General features: G+C 40.0%; 2 protein-coding genes across 3 annotated transcripts in view; both read left to right on the top strand.

Moving 5' to 3' along the window:
- The first annotated feature begins 3,993 nt into the window (after positions 1-3,993).
- The window catches only part of LOC116261224 (uncharacterized), a 45,528-nt gene continuing 26,604 nt past the window's right edge, over positions 3,994-22,917 (top strand). The window contains exons 1-4 of one of the 2 annotated variants that reach the window (XR_007574202.1): positions 3,994-4,524; positions 4,748-4,791; positions 4,907-6,036; positions 6,642-7,111. Coding sequence is in view for 1 of the 2 variants with exons in the window: in XM_050079448.1 (XP_049935405.1) it covers positions 4,428-4,524 (97 nt within the window). In the remaining variant the exon portion in view is untranslated. Of the gene's footprint in view, positions 4,525-4,747; positions 4,792-4,906; positions 6,037-6,641; positions 7,112-22,917 lie in introns of those variants that run through there. The other variant, XM_050079448.1, reaches the window with a different exon arrangement.
- Positions 9,112-11,372, top strand: LOC116261035 (uncharacterized). Its single transcript, XM_031639622.2, has 3 exons — positions 9,112-9,699; positions 10,082-10,158; positions 10,893-11,372. The coding sequence occupies exons 1-3, from the start codon at positions 9,198-9,200 to the stop codon at positions 11,181-11,183; spliced, it is 870 nt and encodes a 289-aa protein (XP_031495482.1). The 5' UTR covers positions 9,112-9,197; the 3' UTR covers positions 11,184-11,372.

Raw genomic sequence — 22,917 nt, 5'->3', positions numbered from 1 at the left:
TTCTAATTAGTGGGACATTGTTGCCTATCATTTTTGTTCCTTATAGAGTTGGTTTCCAGACCTTTCTGTTACTAACGTGTATAGATAAGTGATCGAGTGATTAGTAAATGAGAAAACAGAGGTAGCTTGACCTTATTCTCGTGCACTCAATGCAACTTAGTTTGGACAATGGTTACGTGGTCCATTTAATCCTTGGATTTATTGTGCTTCTTATTGGTCTTCTTCAATTTTATTGAGCAAGAGAGCAACATCCAAATGCGTAAACGCATCCAGAGTTTGAACGAGTCTATGGTAAAGCATGAGCTTAATTATTCATCCGTTAAAAATCATAGAATTTAATGATCCTGCCTCCACTGCAGGTTGGTTCGACGGAAGTTCGGATTCTTAATTCTAATAATATTCTCTTGAGTGTGGATCCATATTTTTGCCCAACTCATGCTCAATTGGACCGAAGCTTATGCACGTTCTTGTGCATGCATAAGGGTATGTAATGACCAAAATATTCAAGTTAAAGTTAAAAATGAAGGTTTTGAAAATGAGAAAATGGAGATTGTAAACTTACCATCTTCCTGAGAGAATGGAGCTCAGGAATGGAGGAGGATGGTTCATCCTTGCAGGGTTGTCGCCCCACTGTAGACTGGTCTACTTTCTTAGCTTTCATCACCAACCGACATAGAATCTTCCCTAGAGATATCCATTTAACGCCTATAATTATTACTTCTTGTCTTTGTATTGGAAATGTTTAATTGCATTTTTTTTGTCCTACTCAACAACTAAGAGCATCGACTACGTGGAAATGCAGCAAGAGTTTGAAGGAGTCCATGGTAAAGCTGGAGCCATTCTTAAATCAATTGACAAAGAATATGCTGAAAAGGGATTCCAAAGGTCAGCATGCATGTCCATCCAATTGTTTCTATTGTGATTGACATTAAGAAAAGAGAAATCTCTCTCTCTAAAAGATTTAGACCTTGTCAAATTTTTTTACCAGTTGTGACGGCGTCGCAAGGTTTAAACTGCTAGGGTGCTGTGGTTAGAAAGTGCATCTCAACTCTGAGAACGAGTTGAATGGCAAACATACATCAAAAGCAAGCAATAACACAAAATTCACATAGAAAAATCTGGTTCAGACAAATTTTGATACAACCAAAAGCCATATCCTTATCGCTTATGTGCCTAACCATGAAAACATAGAAAACTGTTAGTCCCAGTAATGTTGCTCTTTTCTACATCAAGGGAGTACAACTCCCAACTACCTTGTGCCTCTGATTTCTTTGAAAGTAAGGCCCTACAGCTTTCATTTTCCAGAGTGTCTGTGCTGTTATAGTCACACACACAACCAGTTTCCAATTTTTCAAACTTCCACTTAGTGTCCAGTGTTCCCTGTGGAACTCCCCGTCTTTATGAGAAACCAGAAAATTTCACTACTTCTTCTGGACTCTTTTATATCAAGGAATACTCATATTTAGCAAATTTCGGTTACAAAAGAATGTGAAGGGTGCCTTGAAGACATTGGATGAAGTCGTGTCTCCCTCTTCCTCCCCACCTTCCTTCCTCCTCTCCCAAAACAGCCGCCGAAAAACCGTCACTATCAACCGGTCGTCTGTCGCCGTTTAATGTCTGCCGCCACCGCTGCCCAACAAATGAGAACCAGCAGCCGCCGTTGGAACGCTCGAGAGGTGGAGAGGGAGAACGGAGAAGAAGATGCCCTTTTTCTTCTTTATGATATGGTTTGAATCTGGTTCTAATTCGAAACTAGATCCAAATGTACCACCACGTACGGGCATACCGATACTGACATACCGCGGTGACATTGGTCATAGCAGAGTTTCCAGTTGTGCTGATCGTCAAGCATGAACAGAAAAAAGGTTGAAAGAATGAAAGAACAGTTGCAGTGCAATTGTCGCTATCAAGTTAGTGCAGAGAAATGAAACGAGAACTTGTTTCATGCATATTTATCATCTAGAAGAGTAAGGAAGAAGTGAGTATACATATATCATTCCTGCATCACGCATTCTTCTCTAGCTAGCATTCAGTAGTTTGTTGTGCAGGATCTGAGTCTTTTTTTTTCGATTCAAAAAATCGAGTGAGTGCTTTTAACAAATTTTGCATATGTTTACTCTTTTAATAAATAAATAAATTGTAAATTGAAGGTGGAAGTAATGTTATTTGATTATTCAAATCAAATATTTTCAAAGTGATTGGGTCGAGAGTCTCGAGACATGTCTTATCTGAATGGGTGTGAAATGAATCATAGAATTACTTGTCCGCATACTCATGAACTCTCACCAGATTTAGTGAGTGATAAATCTGCATCTGAGTTCCAACCTCACTGTACAATTTGTTTATTTATTAAAAGAGCAGACGCATGCTTTATACAAACAGTAAAAAAATATGTGTTCCTGCACAAATTTTTGGTAGAACAAAAGATTTTTAAGTTACATAACTTTCTAACTTGATGGGTTTTTGATGCCGATCGATCCTTTTTTTTACCTTTCTATTACTAACGCGCATAAATATGGGATTGAGTGACTTAGGAAATGTGGAAGAGAGGGAGCTTGACCACATAACTGAAGTTGGTTTCCAAACGTGCAGAACACGTCGAGAAATCAATCGAGACTTCGAATGTGACCATGGTACAGCATTTCTGATGCCGATCGTTCTTTTTTTTACAACGCGTCCCTACCAGACTGTGATTTACATAAGCGATTGAAAGTTACACTTTGTTCGGAATATCTCTCATGTTAGGACTTCCCCATTTGACTTCCATCTTCTCTTTTTAGAAATCTTAATCAAGGAAAATTCTCAACCAGAGTACCCGTTGTTTTGAATGGATCTCAGTTCCCGCTTCACTGTGCAATTTATTTATTTATTAAAAGAGTGCACATGCTTTGTACAAACAATAAACATTTATATGTTCCTATACAAATTTTTTCTGTAGAAATGAAAAAGATTTTAAAGTTACAGAACTTTCTCACTTAATGGGGCTTTCATGTTCCATTTTTTTTTTTCCTTAGAGAATTCTAATTGGTTTCCTGAACCTTCCGTTACTAACGTGTATACACAAGTGATTGAGTGGTCTACAAAATGAGAGAACAGATGAAGCTTGACTTTATTCTCGTGCCCTCTTATGGTACTTGCTTTGCACAATAGTTACATGGTCCATTTAATCCCTCCATTTATTGTGCTTACTATTGGTCTTCTCTAATTTTCTTGAGCATGATAGCAACATCCAAACGAGTCGAACACGTCTAGAAATGCATCCAGAGTTTGAATGAGTCTATGGTATGAGGATGGCGACGTCGATGTGGATGGTGATGCTAGTCATATGTTATTTATGGGGAAGGGTACCCTTTTAATGGAGAACAGTTGGAAATTGTTAAAATTCTTTGAGATTGGGCTGGAGATAATCCAATTTTGCTTCAGCAACCCAACTGCATAGTCCCCACATGTATGATGCACTTGGGATGACAAGTTGTGGGGATGATCTATATTGGACACTGATCTGTAATACCGTAGAATCAAATGCGGGTTTGCCTTAATACTTACGTTGTTAGGGGGGCCGTAATTTTCTTTTTGGTCTTTTTTTTGAGAGTGTCTGTGTTCATCTGAGAATGAATAGTAAAAGATCGAACCACGTAAATTTTTGTCTTCTTCTTTGTTGCTTCTATTCTCTTTTTGATAAAGCGAGATGAGAGTTGTGTGTGTTGTTCCTTAGCCGGGCACGAAGAACAGCTTGCTTTTCCAATAAATAAAGAAGCAGCCAGGCATCTGATTCACCGTTTCAATACCGAGCTGCATCTGCATGCGATCTTGAGAGCGCCCAATTCCAAAGCGTCCACCTTTAGCTATGGCGACCACGCTGCGGCACGAAGCGGCACCGTGCCCACGACCAGTGCCTCCTACGGCTGATGAAGATATCGGACACCAACGGGATGGCCACAAGATGACCAGCCCTTCAAACCGGGGAAGGTCGACGCCCTTTATCGCTGCCTTTACTGTCGTTTCTTCCTCCACCGCTGCTGCGCCCTGCTGTCGCACTCGCAGTTGCCGTCGCTTCAGTCGAACTCTGCGCTCCATGAGCACGTGCTCCGGCCTCTTTATGCACCCGCCACCGACGCCTTCCTGTGCAACATATGCAGGAAGGTCGGCAGGGGGTTCAACTATCACTGCGACAGTTTCCGCTTCGACGCCCACTTTTTTTGCGCTCTCATGCCTCGGATGTTAATCTGCCAAGCCCACCACCACTTCCTTGACCTCTTGTTTCCCACTTTTGTAGAACCAGAGAAAAAAGTAGAATTTTTTTGGGCCAGCTAAATTGTTTAATCCCTTATTTTGGTAGGGGCAAACTAAACTCTAATTTTAACATTGTACAACTAAAGCTTTTCAATTTTTTTAATGTATTTTTTTTAATTAGTTGGAGTAAGGTCATGCCTCCCGTGAGAAGCACCATTTGTGATATTTGCCACGGTCAGATAGACAATTGCCGCTACATGTGCAGCCGCTGCAACTTCGACGCACACCCAGGTAGTGCTTGAAATCTATTACATTGCATAACGTTTTTTTCAATGTTTTTGCATTTTTATACTATATATGCGACTATACCTGGCGGGGAGGCCAACGGATGATCACCGCTTAGCTCATTGAAACTTTCTGTTATACTATATCTAATCGTCGTTGGTCGACAAGTCATTTACTATTTTATGAAAACTATATTTGAGTGAATTTGCGCTACTTGGTTTGATTGCAGGGTGCTTAATCAAGGCAGAGGAGAAAGCGCGAATTGATGGAATGGTATCTTTCTTTTTCTCTCTCTCTCTCTCTCTCTCTTATTTTAAAGTGGTGGGCTTTCATCCAAGACTCCAACTCTACTTGTGCGATGACTTTGCGACACAAATACAATTTGCAGAGTCTCTCTTCTCTCCCCAACAGACGAAGAACATCTCATTTGATGAAGGCTTGGATATCTACCCTCACCAAGTTCAACTCAAAGACGGATTCTATAGAGCATTTTTCTTCATGGGCTAGAGATGGTGAAGGGCGTTTTTCTGTACATCATGCATATAGCTCGCTTCAACCTCTCGGGGTCAACTGGTTTCCTCATAATCTTCTTTGGGCTGGAGGTCCTACTAGACGATCCAAAACTTTTGCATGGCTCATTCTATTGGACCGCGTTCAGACTCAGAATAACCTCAAAAGGTCTGGTTTTCACCTTGCGAGTAGATGCCCTCTATGTTGTTGTGCCGAGGAAACTACCACTCACCTGGTATGGTTTTGTCGAGTGTCTCAAGATCTTTATGCACTTACCTGGTCTATGCCTCCCATCGAAGTCACAAGCATATCTACAATTCGGGACCTGATCCATGAACCAACTAGAGTGAGACACAAAAAGAAATGGCGCACCATTTGGAGAATTTGGCTGTTCACGTTTTGGTGGGTCATTTGGAACTCCAGAAATGATATTATATATAGAAATGAGGCGGTCTCAGTGGAACGCATGGCATCCTCCATTTTGTATGACGTTTGGTTAATTTCCCGTAACCTATGGGGTAATATGGTACATTCAACCTCATACAAGTATTAAGAGTTGAGTTGTAGATGTAATCTTTTTCAAGTTCAACTTTTTGTTGGGCTTTTATTAATGTTATTTTCCCTTTCCTCTCTCTCTCTCTCTCTCTCAGCATCAGTTTGGCTAACCAGTGTTCCTTATGTCTTGTTGCGACTGAGTCTAGGGTCCACCTTTTTACTTCTTGCCATTTTTTCTTTAGTGTCCTTGCTTCTACTTGGCCTTCCCTTGTTAGTAATCTTCCAAACCCACCATCCATTCGTCTTTTCTTCCTCTTTTGTCATTCCCACCACCTGACTGCTTCTTGGGGTCATGTCTGGAGGCCGTGGCTCATTTCAGCGTGGTGGCGCATTTGGGTGGAGCGCAACAACAGGGTCTTCAGGGGCACCTTCTCTTCACCAGATTCCGTGGCTCGTCTTGTGCAAGGGGATATCTAGTTCGCCATTCGGATAAAGCGCCGCCGCCTGACTGCGGTAGGGTGACTGTGCCGTTTCGTCTTTCCTCTTCTCTCTTATTTTTCTGTGCATTGTATTGTTTATTTGTTCCTCCTGCTTGCATAATTTTGTTCTTTGCGGATTGTTTTTATATTTAGGGGACCTCTTGTTCCCAAATTTTGTTATATATTCCCATTTTATCGGCTCTCTCTCTCTCTCTCTCTCTCTCTCTCTCTCTCTCTCTCTCTCCTCTCTCTCTCTCTCTCTCTCTCTCTCTCTCTCTCTCTCTCTCTCCGTGTGTGTGTTACAGAGTATTAATAAAGTTCGGCATGTTTTTACGTTATATTGTGTAGTAGGTAAAATGGTAAAATTTACTGCCTTAACCAGTAAAATTTTAAAAACATTCTGATGAATCTTTTGACTGTTTCCAATTCTATATGCCCGTAATTTTTGGGAATTTGCCCATACGTTGATCAGGTGGATGCGACTAAGATTCGAAAGCCGGATGTTTCCGTTAGATCCCAAACCCCCTTTCTGTTTTGTTGAGTGTACATTTGTTGCATGCATAAATATTTACTCCTCGTAAAGTCCTGTCTCCTGAGGTGAGAAGTGAAGGGGTGATTTAATTTCTTATGAAAATGCAGGTAGGACGATTTGCAAAATTGATCTGAAGGAAAGTTGTCATGCACCTGCTCTTTGACGCCTTCGGTGGCTTGGGTGAAGTAATGGACGCCTTACTCTTCGGATCAGAGGACGTCTCGAACATCACCGACCTCTTCAGCCTTCTCCGGGTATCCTTCCGGGACCTGCATGTCGTTGACGATCGTATACGCAAGGAGCTTGGATTCTTGCTTCGAGCACATATGAAAGGGATGATCGGAGGGTGATGCATCTTCCTCCTTGCCCCGCCTTTCAAGTACCTCTAATTACATTGGCAACCTCCTCTCTGCGTTCCCAATAAGTTGCCATGCCTCTACTATTCTTCACCACTACAATTCTATCACTAGTTCTGCTTCTTTGTCCTTAGATAATCTGTCCCATTTTGTTGTAATGTGAGTTTTATGTAACACTAGGGTTGCCTGCGCCTGCAGCTCATCATAATGCCAAGAGTGGTTGCAGGGTTATAATGAACTTCAGGAATGTCAACATTTCAAACACAGCGTACTAATCGCTCGTTGTGTATAGTTTTATTGTTATGTTTCAGAACTTTTATATATTACCATCTCAACGCCCAACATTGGGGCCGTAAACAGGCCTTCGCTCAACTCTGAAAGAGCCTCTTCACCTATGCAAGACGTTAATGTGAAGGTGAAATTTTAAAATTATCCTTGTCAAACTAATAGCAATTTAATCCGCTACCGGATCAACGCCAGCTTATATCCTCAAATTGATAAAAAAAAACTCATTCATTTATTTTATTGACGGTGCTTTGCATCGTTTCGCCAAGAGAAAATAGCTTAAGCTCATAAATAAGTCATTAAGAATCTCTTCACTAACTAAACTCCGATGTTCAATTTAGTTGCACGTCCAATGTTACGGTCCAGAGGCGTTTCCTCGCTTGACATTAAATGATGGATACCAACTCGTCCTGAACTGAACGGCCCCGTACTTTGATGATGGACGATCTTGACCCGAGGATACGGGTCTTGGATTTGTGTCGTGGTCTGGGAATGGCCATGTTGACCGGGCCGGTCATTCTGGTCTTCGGTCATTCGTGACTGAACAAAGCGCGTACCGTGGGGGCCCTCCTACCCCATTTATTGAAGAGGGTATGGAAAAATTTGAAGTATATTACATATCCAGAGTGGGCTTGCAAATTATCCGATTTAGTACATCAAATACTGCCCCCAACATCACGTCTTTATTAAAACTAATTCTGAAATATCTCCATCCTCAACATTCGGGTTGGATCCTGGACATGGGTCGACGTTAATTCCACGTCGATGTGTGGGTGGTCATGCTCATTTATGACTTGAGGGGGACTTGGCCAAATTATTGGAAAAGTATATGTTAAAATTTCATATCTGGAATGGGTTTGCAATGATCCGATTTAACAAATCAATTAAAGTTAATGCTGAAATATAACCCCATCCTCAAATGTGGATGTTCTAGGCCACCATGCATTGTCTTCGCTTCCTGTTTTGAGAATGTTCAGATGGGCAATTGATCATGAGATGTCGCGGCACTTTGTCATTGCAGAAAGAAGCCTAACCACCCTCCCTGGCTTTCCAACCTGGGATCATGTGACTGGTTAAAATCAATGCGGATGCTGATTATTTCAGTATCACTAACCCTCTTTTAAGACATTAAACAACACTGCTGCATCCGGTACACTATTTATTTACACAAAAACTTTCAACTCTTTTTTGTTTTTCTAAACTGTGGTATGTGTAACACTAATATGCAGACCTTCAAAGTTGTGGTTCAAAGCCTAAAGGTTTAGAACCTGCTACACATGCTTATCTTGACGCATCAATAGGAAGTAAACCTTAATTTAAAAGGATCACAAGCAGTTCGGTAACTTGGAGTTTTTCAAATTTTACAAGTTTCTTTTGCAGGTTATAGAGAATGACGACTGTTTATGAATTAACAGATGAAGAAACCTGGGAAAAAGTAGAGTTTACAAGGCACCGAACCCCGGGGCTGGACAAATAGTCGATCCCTGCGAAAAAGCAATGTCGGATATGTGAAGTAAGGTGGAAATTAGAAGGCAACCATTAACTTTTCTTTTCATGACCAAGTTGGACGCCAATGACTTTTCCTCTGTCGGGAAGGAAGAAGCAGACCCTGCCCCCGTCCTTTTCCCTCTCAACTGTGTAGTCACGGTGGAAAACTCTTCACATGTTTGGTTTGACTACGTCAAGGTGAGATATTTGGTCCTGAAGAAAGTCTTTACTACACGGACTAGAAATTAAAGCCGCTTCGACGCCCCAACCGGACCGTCCCCACGATACAATTATTTAACAATAAATTTAATGGGATGACTGAGTCGTGGGGGTGAGGGCCAAGTGACGAAGAAATTCACTCGATCTTAGCCAAAAGGCCAAGAAAGGTATGATTCGAAGAAGAACATAGCGCTCGCTCTCGATAAATAGAGGAGCCAGTCTCACATCTGTTCCACCAGTTGAGCAATACTGAGCTGCATCCATTGGAAGAGCTCGGGACCTCAGACGATCGACCTTATTACTAAGTGTTTAGCGATGGCGTCCACGCTTCGGCACGGTTCCCACCACCACCCGCTGCAACATATTGGAACAATGGACGCCAGCGTGAGGGCGGCAAATTGCCGTGCATGCGACCTCCCCTTCACATCGGAGAACGTCGACCTTTTCGGTTGCGGCCTCTGCGGTTTCTTCCTCCACCGGTCCTGCTGCTTTATGCCGACGCTGCTTAAGAACCCTGCGCACCCCCAGCACCAACTCGTGCTTCGTTATGCATCTGCCTACAGCAGCGGCCATTTCGGTTGCGACATATGCGGGAACGGTGGCCAAGGGTTTAATTACCACTGCCAGACTTGCCAATTCGACGCCCATCTGCCATGCGTTAACCTGCCTCGAAAGGCACTCAGCCCGGCCCACCAGCACCGACTTCAGCTCCTGTTCCGCCCACCTGCCATGGGACGCACCTCCTGTGGCTTTTGCGGCATTCAGATCCAGCATTGCTGCTACAGCTGCAGCCGTTGCAGCTTTTTTCTACACCCAAGTAAGTATGCGAAATCTGTTTAATTATGTTTGGAGCCTTATGCATATCATACTCGATGGCCACCAGGAATTTTTCTTTAATCTCGAATTTGGAGTCGGTCCGTCCTCCATCTATGTTAACAAAGAGACTTGGAGTCACGATAGACCTTCCCACTCTAAGTTAACAAAGATTCATGCCGCCGGGCAATGAAACTTTAACTTTCTTAAACTAGGACGTCTTAACTCCCTCTTTTCGGTCATTGGATATATTGAACTCCTTTTAACATGAATTACGGTGTTTATTGGCTCATACTTTCTTATTCTTCAATTTCATTATATTCAAATATGAGTTTAATCTATCCCATAACCTTTGAATGAATTTGCATTATGTGGTTCCATGACAGAGTGCCTCAAGAAACAACCCAGGACAGGATGTTCCAATAACCAACAGGGCCCCACCAAACAGAGCAGACTAAACTTAGTAAGACTTTTTTTCTCTCTCTCTCACTCTCTTTCCATACTTTATACATGTATATAGATAGGAGTTGAAATCCTCAACCATTTTGAGTTCAGTTCAATCATCACTGGATGGTAAATAAGTTGTCACTAGTATTTTAAAGGTTAGAAAGATAATTTTCATTTTCCAGTTTTTACAAAAAATAGTTTCCCATATGGCGGTGTGTGATTTTCAAGTTTAAGTTGATGGGATGTCACAAAGTACACATGTCAATAAACCTGCGCATACAAATGGGTTTCTCCAGTTTGGGCAGTTTTATAAAATGCGTTAAGACAACGGAATCAATGGTCGTAGACCTCCCTTTTGTGTGTCCCTGTGTGTGAACAAAACCATCAGTAAATCATGTCGCTGCAATTTTGTAATTGTTAACTTAAACATAGTGTGATTGACGCTTTGAAACCTCACCTCAAAATGTGTGTGTTTTCGGAGATATAGAGGAAGAAGGATTACTCTTAAGAGGTCATCCATTATACTTAGTTGAATAGCCGAACAGCATGTTTTTGGACGCAATCACTGGCATATTGGGAATCAGCATTTACGAACACCGTATTCTTGTTTTAGAAAACATTGCATGATCATTGATGTAGTTATATTTAATAACCGAATATTAGAGATAATAGCACGATGTTGTTAGAAACATGAATACTGTATTTTTAGAACATACTCAATATTATTCTCCTTGCCAAATATCTTCTCAGGGAAATGCTCTTATGGCAACCTCAGCGACAGTCAATTTGGTCCGACTAGGGTGTCAGCTTTTTGGTGGTATAGATCCTGCTATAGATATGGATGGGTGGTTCGGTGAGGAGGCCGGAGAAGATAACGACGTTGAAGATGGCGCAGACATCGACGACGACGGCGACTTCGACGATGACATGAGCACCTTCGGCCAGCCGTTTGGCTCCGGCGGTTACCTTGATAGTGCCTTAAGAGAGGAGGCTAGATCTTTGGCTTTCGAGCACATGAAAAGGATGGGCGGGGGTTTCTGACCGACTTTTTTCCCTCAACTGTCTTGGTGTAATGAAGGAAGCTATAGTGTGCCTTACCGTTTTAATTTGAATAAGTTGCCATGACTACTACTGATGCCCACATGTTCGTGTGTAGTTTTTCTCTCATTCTCCAAGGGTCTGTGAGGTGTTGTAACGTATCTGGATTTGATGCAATTTGCTTTTGTTATATATGCTCTATATCTCAGTAATCAAGTTCCGGCATTTCTTAGATAAATTTTCTTGAAAGAAAAAAAAAATATTTCGATTTACAACAATCGTTATCATGGGGATCCAATCGGTCATATTTCAATGGAGATTTCTTGTTAGATCACATCAGTTTTTTTCTGACTTTTTGAACATGACCGGCGAGGTGTCACCTCCAACTACCAGCCAGTGCAACCCCACCGTACCTCACAAAGGTCTGGCGGGTCTTCTTATCCGCCGGAGCCAACGTCCAGACGGTCGGATCCGGGCATATGTTTGAGTTGTAGGACTCCACGTTCAGGTCCGTCGACAGCGGAACCAGGTTCATGCCGTTGACCGGCGCAAACCTGGCGGGCACACCATCTACTGTAGACTTGTCTATCTGGGTAACGTAATGTGGACGTTGTACTCGGCTGCGGGAAGTTGAGTACAGGCCACCGAAGCTGCTGCTCTGTGCTGGTAATACGTAGTAGTGGGCGCCTCCTTTGAGCGGATGGCCGTCTGTGTCTTTCACCCAGGCGGGCTGCGCTCCGGCAAGGCCGGTTAAGATCGAGAACAGGATTCCCAACGTGAGGATCGTCGACGACATGGCTGCTGCTTATGTGTGGGGATATGAATAGAAATGGAATGAGGGTCTCGAGCTCTTTATAGCGAGAGTTCTTGACGCGTCCGCTGGTTTGGGGCAAAGATGTGTTAGGTTAAGCATGAGAATCTGGAGTCAACCATGTAATCTAAGGGCCAGCTGACTCCTCACGTTGACAAACTCTTGTAAGATTTCCTTTCGAAAAAAATACGGTCAAAAGTTGCAAACAGTAATATTTTGTGTCAAAACCGGTTTCGAATTCCACAGTTCTCGAGTGACGATGGAGATCATGTTGTTGGTAGTGTCGACTTTGATCATTTTCAGAAAGCTGTCCAACAATAGCCTGGAATCGTGCAACTTGTATTTTTTTTTCCCGTTCTTCAAGGGTCTGAAAATGCGATCTATCTTGACCTGATGGATCCACCATACACTCGTACTTCATTGCGGATCATAAATCGTGTTAGCCAGCCAGTGGTTGTTGTGAGAGCTTTGAGCCAGATGTATAAGAGTCTGTGAGGGCAGCTGCCCACACATTCCCACAGTTCTCCCCCCCCCATGTATCTTAACCTTCCATTCCCATTTATTTGATTCTTTCACAAAAAAGTCAAGTGATGAGGAAGGCTTAGCTTATCACTCAAATGGACCAGCAAAGCGATTAGATTGTAACTTGAGCTGACTGACTTTGGAAATGTCTTATGCTACTTTTTAATATATAATTCCCGGATTTTTTTTAAGAAGAAAAGATTACGTATTGACACTAAGTTTTGAGCCAACAACAAATTGGCCCTCAAGTTTTAAAGGCCAATAAAAAAGCCCCTAAATTTTCATATTTATTCACAGAAAATGGCTTATACTTGCAATATGGATGAAAAATGATTTTTTTCAACCGCGGACTGGTAAGTTCCTGTCTTTCTTTCTTGAACTGTGTGGTAGGCGACACCAAATAATTGTGGTAACCGACAACTCGAACATGTCCTCACGCCTCAAGCATTTAGGTACTGTTTTTTAATAGCACACAATGAAACCAAAACGAAATGGCTATTACCCAGACAGAGTTGCGTGTGCTAGTCGGTGTAGGGGCAGAACCGTGATTTCAACTTTGAATTCGGTTAGGGTCGGTTGAACTAGAATGTAAAAATACATTGTACAATTAAAATTTTATAAATGTAAAATGTATCGACATTGTATAACTAAAATTTTATAAATGTAAAATGTACATTGTACAACTAAAATTTTATAAACTTTTCAATGTATTTTTTTTTTTCAATTATTTGATGTGAGGTCATGACAAGGTGGCTGCCCTCCTCCCTTCACCCCTACATCCGTGCACACAACATACATACGCAAAAAAAAAAAAAAAAAAAATTGTTGAAAAAGAAATGCTCTTTTCAATCCTTTTTTTACTTTTTCTGATTTTCTCGTTTCCCTTGTTTTTCCCTGGTTGATGCAACAGGATTATCTTGAGAATATGCCAGATGGCTTTGATGATTACCTTACCAGTCGATTCCCAAATCTCTTGATTGAAGTTTATAAAGTTATATACGAGTACTGCAGAGAGGAAAGGTACTTCATAAAGTACTTTAAAGGCAATATTAGATATTGGAGTCTCAATGAAGTGAAATACAAGCTTGTAATTGTAGCTCCAGCGAACGAGGGGAAGAGAAGTGTCCATGCTTGCTTTCAGCTGTATATCAAGGTCACTTGGTTATTCTTGTGAACTATAACATTCATCATCTATTATAGTAAACTGCTGGTGACGGTAGCTGCTTTTTTGGGCTTCCTGTTAGAACCAGTAACTCTCTCTCTCTCTCTCTCTCTCTCTCTCTCTCTCTCTCTCACTCACTCTCTCTCTCTCCCTCTCTTTTCTAAGCTTAAATCTGGGTTTGATTAATCCGATGTCAATATTTGAAAACTTTGGTGGGTCAGCTTTTTGATAGCAAGGGTTTAAAAGGCCGTCTGGTTTTTGTTCCTGTTCTTTGGGAGTGCAAACGGCAAATCCACCATCGATGCCCTTTCGGGTGCTTCCGACCACAGTCATGGATATTGACAACAATTTCAAAGTATCACGACCTTAGATCTGAATTTCATCGCGAAAAGTATTGTTTGTCAATAATTCCAATAATGTCGAGCAAGTATGTCAAAGAATCTGATGACCGCTTTTGCATTACCGTCTAAAATTTAAGTATGAATTTTCTCTTGCGTGTATTTCTCCCAAAGGCGTTCTCTTCTGTTTATTGTGTTTTTCATATTTTGGAGACGTTTCGAAGTGCCAATATTTTTGAGTGTTTATTAAGGAGCTCGCTTCTTGCAAGTATCCAAATGTACCATGTCAAACACACAGACTTTTTTTCTCTTGCATCTTGTGGTCACTGCCTCACTGTTCATATGATTAATAATATCACTTATAAAGGAACGGTAACTTTGCTTGCTCAGAAATATAGCAGCAATATTAATACATCTTTATTGAAGAATGACTCATTTCTTTGAATTTTGTTTTGACAGAGTGAAATTGGTTAAGGAGTATATATGAAGTGAAAACTGGGGACCGTTGACGAGAATTTATGCAGATGCAAAAAAATGCGTCTAATTAAGCTCTTCAACTAGCTTTATTTGGAATAAATCATGTTACAACAGAGAGCTCAACCGCTCGTGTCCCATAAGGCCACGAACGGTTTGACGAGCTCTCTGTGCATCAGCGTTCTACTTCTGCATGTAACCTGAGGGCAGAGTACTGACACAGGGCTTTGCGATTTTGAGAAGATTCGTTCTTTCTTGGCCGAAAGATGCCGTTTGTACTCGTGTTCAAACTGCAATGAGTCGGTTCGTTTGATTTTCTTTCTTTTTTTCAATATAAAGTGTCGTCCCTTTTACATAATCCATTATATCATGCTTCAATGTAGTAACATGATTTGTTCCAAATAAAGCTAGTTGAACAGCTTAAGTAGACGCGTTTTTTGCATCTCCATAAATTCTCGTCAACGATCCCGATCTTAGATGATGAACAGGAAGCAGAAAAGAGCAGCTACCGTCACCAGCAGTTTACTATAATAGATGATGAATGTGACAGTTCACAAGAATAACCAAATAATCTTGAGTACGCTACAAATATACAGAATTAAATTCCCTTGTTAGAATAACATTGTGAGGTGATGAAAACATACACGTAACTGTACAACAGATGGTTCTTAGATAAATACAATGCCACAATGTTGCAGGGATTCTACCTGTACATCAAGGCAAACTTTTCTGTTGAAGCCCCAGTTCTCGTAGCAGAATTCACACGTTTCTCCAGCTCCTTACGCCATGATATACAGCTGAAAGCAAGCATGGACACTTCTCTTCTCCTAGTTCGCTTGAACTACAATTACAGGCTTGTATTTCACTTCATTGAGACTCCAATATCTAATCTTGCCTTTAAGGTACTTTATGAAGTACCTTTCCTCTCTGCAGTACTCGTATATAACTTTATAAACTTCAATCAAGAGATTTGGGAATCGACTGGTAAGGTAATCATCAAACCCATCTGGCATATTCCCAAGATAATCCTGTTGCTTCAACCAGGGAAAAACAAGACTTCATCACTTTGATATGAAAAGCATCAGTAACCTGTCAATCAGGTTCTCATGGATGAACTAACTTGATTAAGATTATATTGCTCATTTTAGTAGGCAAAAATAAACGACAAAGTGACCATCTTTTCTCAGAGGTAGAGCTTTTGCTCCTATATTTTGTGCTCTAGTCAAGTCCGATCAGAAATTTCCTGCAAACAGCTGGATCTTAGTTACAGTTACGTGAGAAGCATAAGTCGTTAAAAAATGGAGGTTTTTACTGTCCATTTTTACTAATTCAGAAAAACATAAAAATTGTTGAAAGAAGTAGAGACAGAATGACCTCAAAAGCCTTCAGGAATAGATTTGACCATAGAAAGATCAAGACGATTATTCGCAACATTTGTGTCTCGTTCAAAGTACTTCCCAAATGGGTGTTTGCCTTTTGTGATACAATAGAAAAGAACACACTCTAAACTGAAAAAATCCACTGCAAATGTCTGTGATCTCCCAAGGTGAAGTTCTGGTGCTTGCCAACCAGAGCTGCCACTTCCTGGAAACATGTATACTACATAACTTGTTCTACTTCACTGTACCCGTTACGATGTGCATTCATTACTTTCCCACAGTCGTCCCATCTTTCATCTTTATGGTTTTTTTTTTTAATTGAACAAGAGACCTGGAGTCAGACTGACCCTCCCACTCTATGTTATCAAAGAAAAGATTCATGCCCCTGTCCAATGAAACTCTAACTTTCTTCAATTAGACAAAGATCTTAACTCCCTCTTTCTGGTCGTTGGATGGATTGAACTCGTTTTAACATTATTTATAGTATTTATTGGCACATAGTTTCTTATGGTTCAATTTCATTGTGTTCAAATATGAGTTTAGTTTATGCCATGGCAGAATGCTCCAAACAGCCTCGGGACGGAGGAAACGCCGAAGAAATTGTAGAAGTAGTAAGTCGGTCTCTCTTTCATGATATTGCTTGAAACACGAACACTGTATTTTTTAGAACATACTCAATATTCGTATTCTCCTTGTTAAATATCTTCTTAGCTAAATGCTGCCGCTCAGGCTGTCGGGGGAATCGCAGTCGCATACAAAGTGGTCCAATTGGCGGGTCAAGTTTTTGGTGTAGATGTTCTTCCTGATGTAGACATGGTTGGGTGGTTGGGCGATGGGGTCGGAGGTGCGTGGCTTAGACGGAAATGCTGATGGTGCCTTACAAGCGGAGGCTAGCTCTTTGGCTTTGGAGTATATGGCAACGATGCGCATATATTGTGCGTGCCGTTTTGAATAAGTTGCCATGATTACTGCTGCTGTATTGTTTTTCACATCTCTACTTGTTCCTACCCAGTTTTTCTTCCATTCTCCAAATGTCTGCGAGGTGTTGTAACGTATTTGGATTTGATGTAATTTGATTTTTGTTATATATGCTCTGTCTAAGTAATTAGTGATCGACATATATTTGATAAGACGAGTTTTTACAGACTTTTTTGTTAGAAAAAAATTCTACTCAGTCGATGGATTTTTCTGAACTGATTTCTTCTTATACAGGCAGAGCCAGCAATATAACTGAGCCGCATGGTTGGACGAGTCCCAACTCCCAAGTACTCTTCCATCAATTTTTTTATTTTAAAATTAAAAACATAATTTGAGATTTTGTAGACTTCTGCACATTTTATATAAATTAGCAACATATATAAGGTCGTCCATTGGCAACACGAAACTCAGTAACCTTATAGATGATGGCACGACCAGGAACCATTCGCGCGTGGACAGAGTCTCCATGTCAAATCATTAACACAAAAGGCAATTGCTATTAACTTAAGCCAAAAAATAGCCACAGCGATTTTTAAAAATTAAAAAAAAAAACTATTTGCAACTAATTTCTTAAAGGTAATCAAACGTAATTCATAAGTAGCATGGAGATGAAATGGTTGACTTCACCTTTACTTTTTGTACAGTTGGCAAAGTCAAAAATTGGATTTGGATCGAATCGACACATGATTTGGTTAGTGGCCAGGGAACTGACTTGACAACTCGATCGTGTCATGTCATAAATTTTTATAGTATATTTTTACTGTAATCATAATGTATGACCTACTTTCTTTCTACTTAGTATAGAGCAACATAATATTGGTTTTGATTTGTCAACAACTTTGGAAGGAAGTCGTGGATTTAATAACATTTGCTTTATATATATATATATATATATATATATATATATATATATATATATATATATATATATATATATATATATATATATATATATATCACTAATTCTTCATAGTGTATATGGACATTTAGAAATTGATTATGGGAACATATTTGCAAATGGTTGGGTTAGCATTCATTTCATGTCAGTGAGAAAAGCTTTCATGAAAGGAACAAAAAAAAAAGTTGAGAGGTTAAGAATAGAGATGAATTTTTACACTTTAAACAGTTAAAATTAAACTTTGCAATTTTGATCCAAGTTATTAATCCATTGAAATAGTGGCAGAATCACATGATGATTGGTGTTGGCCATTGCCTACATCAATCTCTTAAATTTCGTTATTTTGAAATGGATATATATATATATATATATATATATGTTCAATTTCGAACTTGGAGTCGGTCCGTCCTCCATCTGGTATAATTTTTGAAGATCATTATCCCATCACGTATTCAACTTCACTGCGCCCGGGCAATGAAACTTTTTAATCTTCTTAAATTTGAAAGTCTTAACTCCCTCTTTCTGGTCATTGGATATATTGAACTCCTTTTAACATGATTTACTATGTTTATTGGCTCATATTTTCTTATTCTTCAATTTCATTATGTTCAAAATATGAGTTTAATATATCCCATAACTTTTGAATGAATTTGCGTTATGTGGTTCCATAAGGAACCACCCAACAGGTCTCCAATAACCAACGGGGCCCCAACAAACAGAACAGACCAAACTTAGTAACACTCTCCCTCTCTCTCCCTCCTTCCATACTTTATATATGTATATATATAGGAGTTGAAATCCTCAATCGTCTTGAGTTCAAATCAATCATCATTGGATGGTAAATAAGTCGTCACTAATATTTTAAAAGTTAAAAAGTTAATTTTTATTTACCAGTTTTACAAAAAAATAGTTTCCCATATGGCGGTGTGTGATTTTCAAGTTTAAGTTGATGGGATGTCACAAAGTACACATGATCGTAGACCTTCCCTTTGTGTGTCAGCGTGTGCGAACAAAACCTTATGATCAGTAAATCAGGTCGTTTCAATTTTGGAATTGTTAACTAAAACATAGTGTGGTTGACGCTTTGAAACCTCACCTCGAAGCGTGATATAGAGGAACAAGGATTACTCTTAAGAGGTCATCCATTATACTTAGTTGGATAGGCGAACAGCAACTTTTTGGACGCAATCACTGGCATATTGGGAATTAGCATTCACGAACACCGTATTCTTGTTTTAGAAAACATTGCATGATAATATATGTAGTTATATTTAATAACCGAATATTAGGGATAATCAGACGGTATCGTTTGAAACATGAACACTGTATTTTTAAAACATACTCAATATTATTCTCCTTGCTAAATATCTTCTCAGGGAAATGCCCTTATGGCAGCCTCAGCGGCGGGCAATTTGGTCCGATTAGGGTGTCAGCTTTTTGGTGGTACAGATCTTCTTATGTTCTCCAGAATAATTTAGAAAATAAGTATCTGTGCATCCTCTACCAAAAGTTATCAAGAGCGTGCATATCTGCAAATCATCCAATCGAAGGTTACCAAATTCTCAAATAATCCCAATCGAGCATGCAGATGGAATTGTTGACTTGAGAACATTTGTCATCTAGTAAAGAAGTGTAGGATGTGACTCTACAACGACTGAGTACCTCAAATATAATATTCTCAAGGCCAAGCCATAAGTTAATAAGAATATTCAACTCAAGGCTCCTCTGGCTACCACCGTCAATTGGTGATCTCTGACAAAAGCATGCGTTCACATCCACCACCTCTGCCCTGCAAAACGAAAAAAAGAAAGAAGAGAAGGTGCGTATATAAGTTCGATCGATTTTAGGATATCAACTATTTTAAAATATCATATCCATAGGACCGTAAGCCTATGAAGGATATGAATAGTTGGCTTGACAATTAAAATATCATATCCATAGGACCGTAAGCCTACGAAGGATATGAATAGTTGGCTTGACAATTTTTTAGTAGAACCACCTACTGTTTGGGAAATCACATATAGCCGCCTGAATGTCCGAAATAATTCATAAACAAACGATTCCATCCTAACGTCTGAGTAAAGGAAGCATCAGTTGGATTTACAAGCCGTTTCACTCCTAAAAAGGAGAAAAAAACAAAAAAAAATTAACCACCACCTCCCCCCAAAACTCTTTTTCTGTGTTCAGATCTAAAAGCTACATGCTTTGTTTTTCATTCTGCTCTTGTACACCGTTTTCCACTCAGCATTTAGACCAGCTATCTGAGCAATTTTTTATCATTACGCAGCTATTTGCAAATATAATGAGGTTAAGTGTGTTGTTGTTTTCCAAAAATGTACACTAACAAAAACCACATCTTGGTCTATAAACTATATATTTAAGCCCTCGGATTAGTATATACCAACAATTTTTTGGAGATTAGATATGAGTAGCCGCGAAGTTTTGAGCAAAAACGAGGAAAATGGCCATTTTCCTTTTCATTTTTCTTGACAGCCGATGCGAAACCCCAGGTAGAGGGTGTTTAAAAGAGTCATCTGCACCGGACCGGTACAGATCGATATCCGAGATATTCATCACCAAGATGTTGACCGGCCCATTCTTTTAGTAGTGTTCTACCAACTATCGTTTGGAGATTAAATATGAGTACCGAATGTTGTGCAGTTTACTTGCATTAAATTATTGTGGAGTGGCAAACTAGGTATCTAGACAGTTGGGATCGATGCTAGTCTATCGTTTATTGGTGCTAACGGACAATCTTTATGTCATTTACTAGCCGTGAAGCAGTAGACAATTACCATCTAAAAAAGTATTTGAAGATGAAAAAAAAGAAATGTAATCGAAGAGTTTTGTCATTACGTGATCGCTTGTTTGTGTGATTCTCTTTTTATCTTGGGTCTGTCTTAGAATTACAAATTTGAAACAAGAAACAGTCATAACTTGACATTGCGTTGGTTGACATCTCGTGCCTTTGACATTGTCATACTGGTTATATGCTTTGGTGTTAGCTTCTATTTTTAAATACATGTTATTTTCTTTTCTCCATATGGTTTGAATGTGGATATCGAAACCACAATTTCTTATGTCTATGTGATGTTATGCTTTTGTGTTTGGCTATATCTTATGCTTATGTGATGTTGTGCTTATGTGCTTAGCTATATCTTGTAAGTTACGCTTATGTGGCTGATTTATGTGATGTTTGTTCCGGCGTCAAGCTCCTATAGCCGTATTAACCAGAGGTCGTCAGATGTTTGTTACAAATTCAGCTATTCCTCATGTAATAGCTTTCAAGGTTAAATGTGGTACAGTAATTCGTTTTTTGTTTTTTGTTTTTACCTGTCAACGACCCAACAGAACCGTCCCTACGACATAATTATTTACCAATAAATTTAATGGGATGACTGAGTCGTGGGCGTGAGGGCCAAGTGATGAAGAAATTCACTCGATCTTAGCCAAAAGGCTAAGATTTATCTATGAGTTTCTCTATGTATTGTATCAAGTTGTCTGTGAGGTGGACGCACATGGCGAGGACTCATTGTATTATGGGGGACTGAACAAGGATTGGCTGGACCTTAAGTTAAACACCACGAGTAAGCAAATGGTTTGTTAAATTAAACATATATTGAAGATCAACATGGCTGAATTGATAAGGATTCGTTTGGAATGACGTGAACATTTCGTCATGGTTAAATAAATTTCCAAAATTGGTGAACTGGAAAGACACGCTTCTAAAAATTTGTAACAAATAAACATGCAATCACGTATGCGTGAGTACAGTGATTTAAGCGGCAGTTTTATATAAAAATCTCAATAAATCCGTTTTGCTGAGCTGCATAAAAAAAATAGATATAACTTTTGATTGAGAAATGGGATCAGATTCAAATTTTAAAGAATGACATCCAATCAAATTCAGATTTAGGAAATGTGGCCTTTTAGGAAATGAGCTGGATCAGTCTCAAGGTTTTCTACGTGGTTTCCTTGACAGGGATTCATGTACGAACGAGAGATCATCATTTTCCGGAAATTTTGTTTCTTTGCTCATTTCTGTGACAGGGAATCATGTATGAACAGGGGATCGGATATCACTCAATATGTAGCACTTCTTCTTGTGCAAATAAGATCTAATTCCCCCTGCTTTCTTTTTCCCCTTTCTGACAAAAGGATGTCTTGTTTCCAATATCCAAAAGTACATAGTTGTATCAGATACCAGACATGTACCTACTATAGCTTTATATCCAAATGGTTTGGCCTAAATAAATAAATAAATTATCAGCCATCAAATTAGACAGGGAATCCCCGGCTTGAAGTCTCCAGCATCGTGGTACCAGCTGGCCATTTCTCTTTCTGGGGTAGGCTAAGAAATGGTCAACACAAATAGTTTTAGAACTGAAAGAATGTGGCCTTGCCGGCCACCCGCCGACCGGCCAGGAAATCACCGACATGGAGACGTGTGGAGATCAACCTCAGACCTTCCGTTCCTTGGCCAGTCAGTGGGTGGCTGAAAGGAAAAGCTCAAAATATTCCCCAAACAAAGAACAAAATAGAGTTGGTCACCTTTTCTCAGCCATGTATCAACTCAGCAATGGTAAGACTGGTATCAAGATGGGTCACCTTAGTTCGGATTAATTCGTCCATTTTTCAGGTTAAAATAAGTTAGAAGAGAATTCAGTTTACGGGCGATTTTTCTGGCCGCCCGTTAGCTCGGAAATGACAGGAGTCGGCGAGCAAGACCGGTGGCCCTAGTTGGGCCGTTTTCCAGCCAGCAAGTAGATCAGAAATAACCAGGTTTGGGAAAAACAGTGGAACTCGATTGCCAGAGTTCTGTCGTTCAACAACAGACCATTCTCTTCTGCATACTTGTGAACCCTCCTAATGAATGTAGGGGTCCTAACGACAGCCGTCCTTCAGCGACAGAAAGCTAACCTTTTGCGCAACTCCGCTTCTTAAAGATTGCACCTGTGAGTGAGATCCGTGTAATGTTGATCTATCTTGGTCCAGCTGCTACAGTTTAGCTTTGAGCAGGCGATCCAGGACAGTCATGACCTTGATAATTGAGAGATCGGAGACTCGTAGCGTCAACTTGTCGGCTTGATAGCTGACAGATTCATGTATCAAATTTCTTTTAGTCGCAATTGTGCTATGTCGTAAAGCTGGTGAGATTATTATTGGGTTGGTACT

This window comes from Nymphaea colorata, chromosome 9 (genome assembly GCF_008831285.2).
Source record: "Nymphaea colorata isolate Beijing-Zhang1983 chromosome 9, ASM883128v2, whole genome shotgun sequence".
NCBI classification, from domain to species: domain Eukaryota; kingdom Viridiplantae; phylum Streptophyta; class Magnoliopsida; order Nymphaeales; family Nymphaeaceae; genus Nymphaea; species Nymphaea colorata.
Note: the sequence above shows the minus strand (reverse complement) of the source record. Positions and strands in the feature narration are given on the sequence as shown.

What these genes read in the sequence shown, in the direction of transcription:
- LOC116261035 (XM_031639622.2), top strand. Translation starts at nt 9,198, where the DNA reads ATGGCGTCCACGCTTCGGCACGGTTCCCACCACCACCCGCTGCAACAT. An exon ending in CAGCTTTTTTCTACACCCAA is followed by an intron (nt 9,700 to 10,081) that starts GTAAGTATGCGA and finishes GTTCCATGACAG; the next exon opens with AGTGCCTCAAGAAACAACCC. An exon ending in AACAGAGCAGACTAAACTTA is followed by an intron (nt 10,159 to 10,892) that starts GTAAGACTTTTT and finishes ATATCTTCTCAG; the next exon opens with GGAAATGCTCTTATGGCAAC.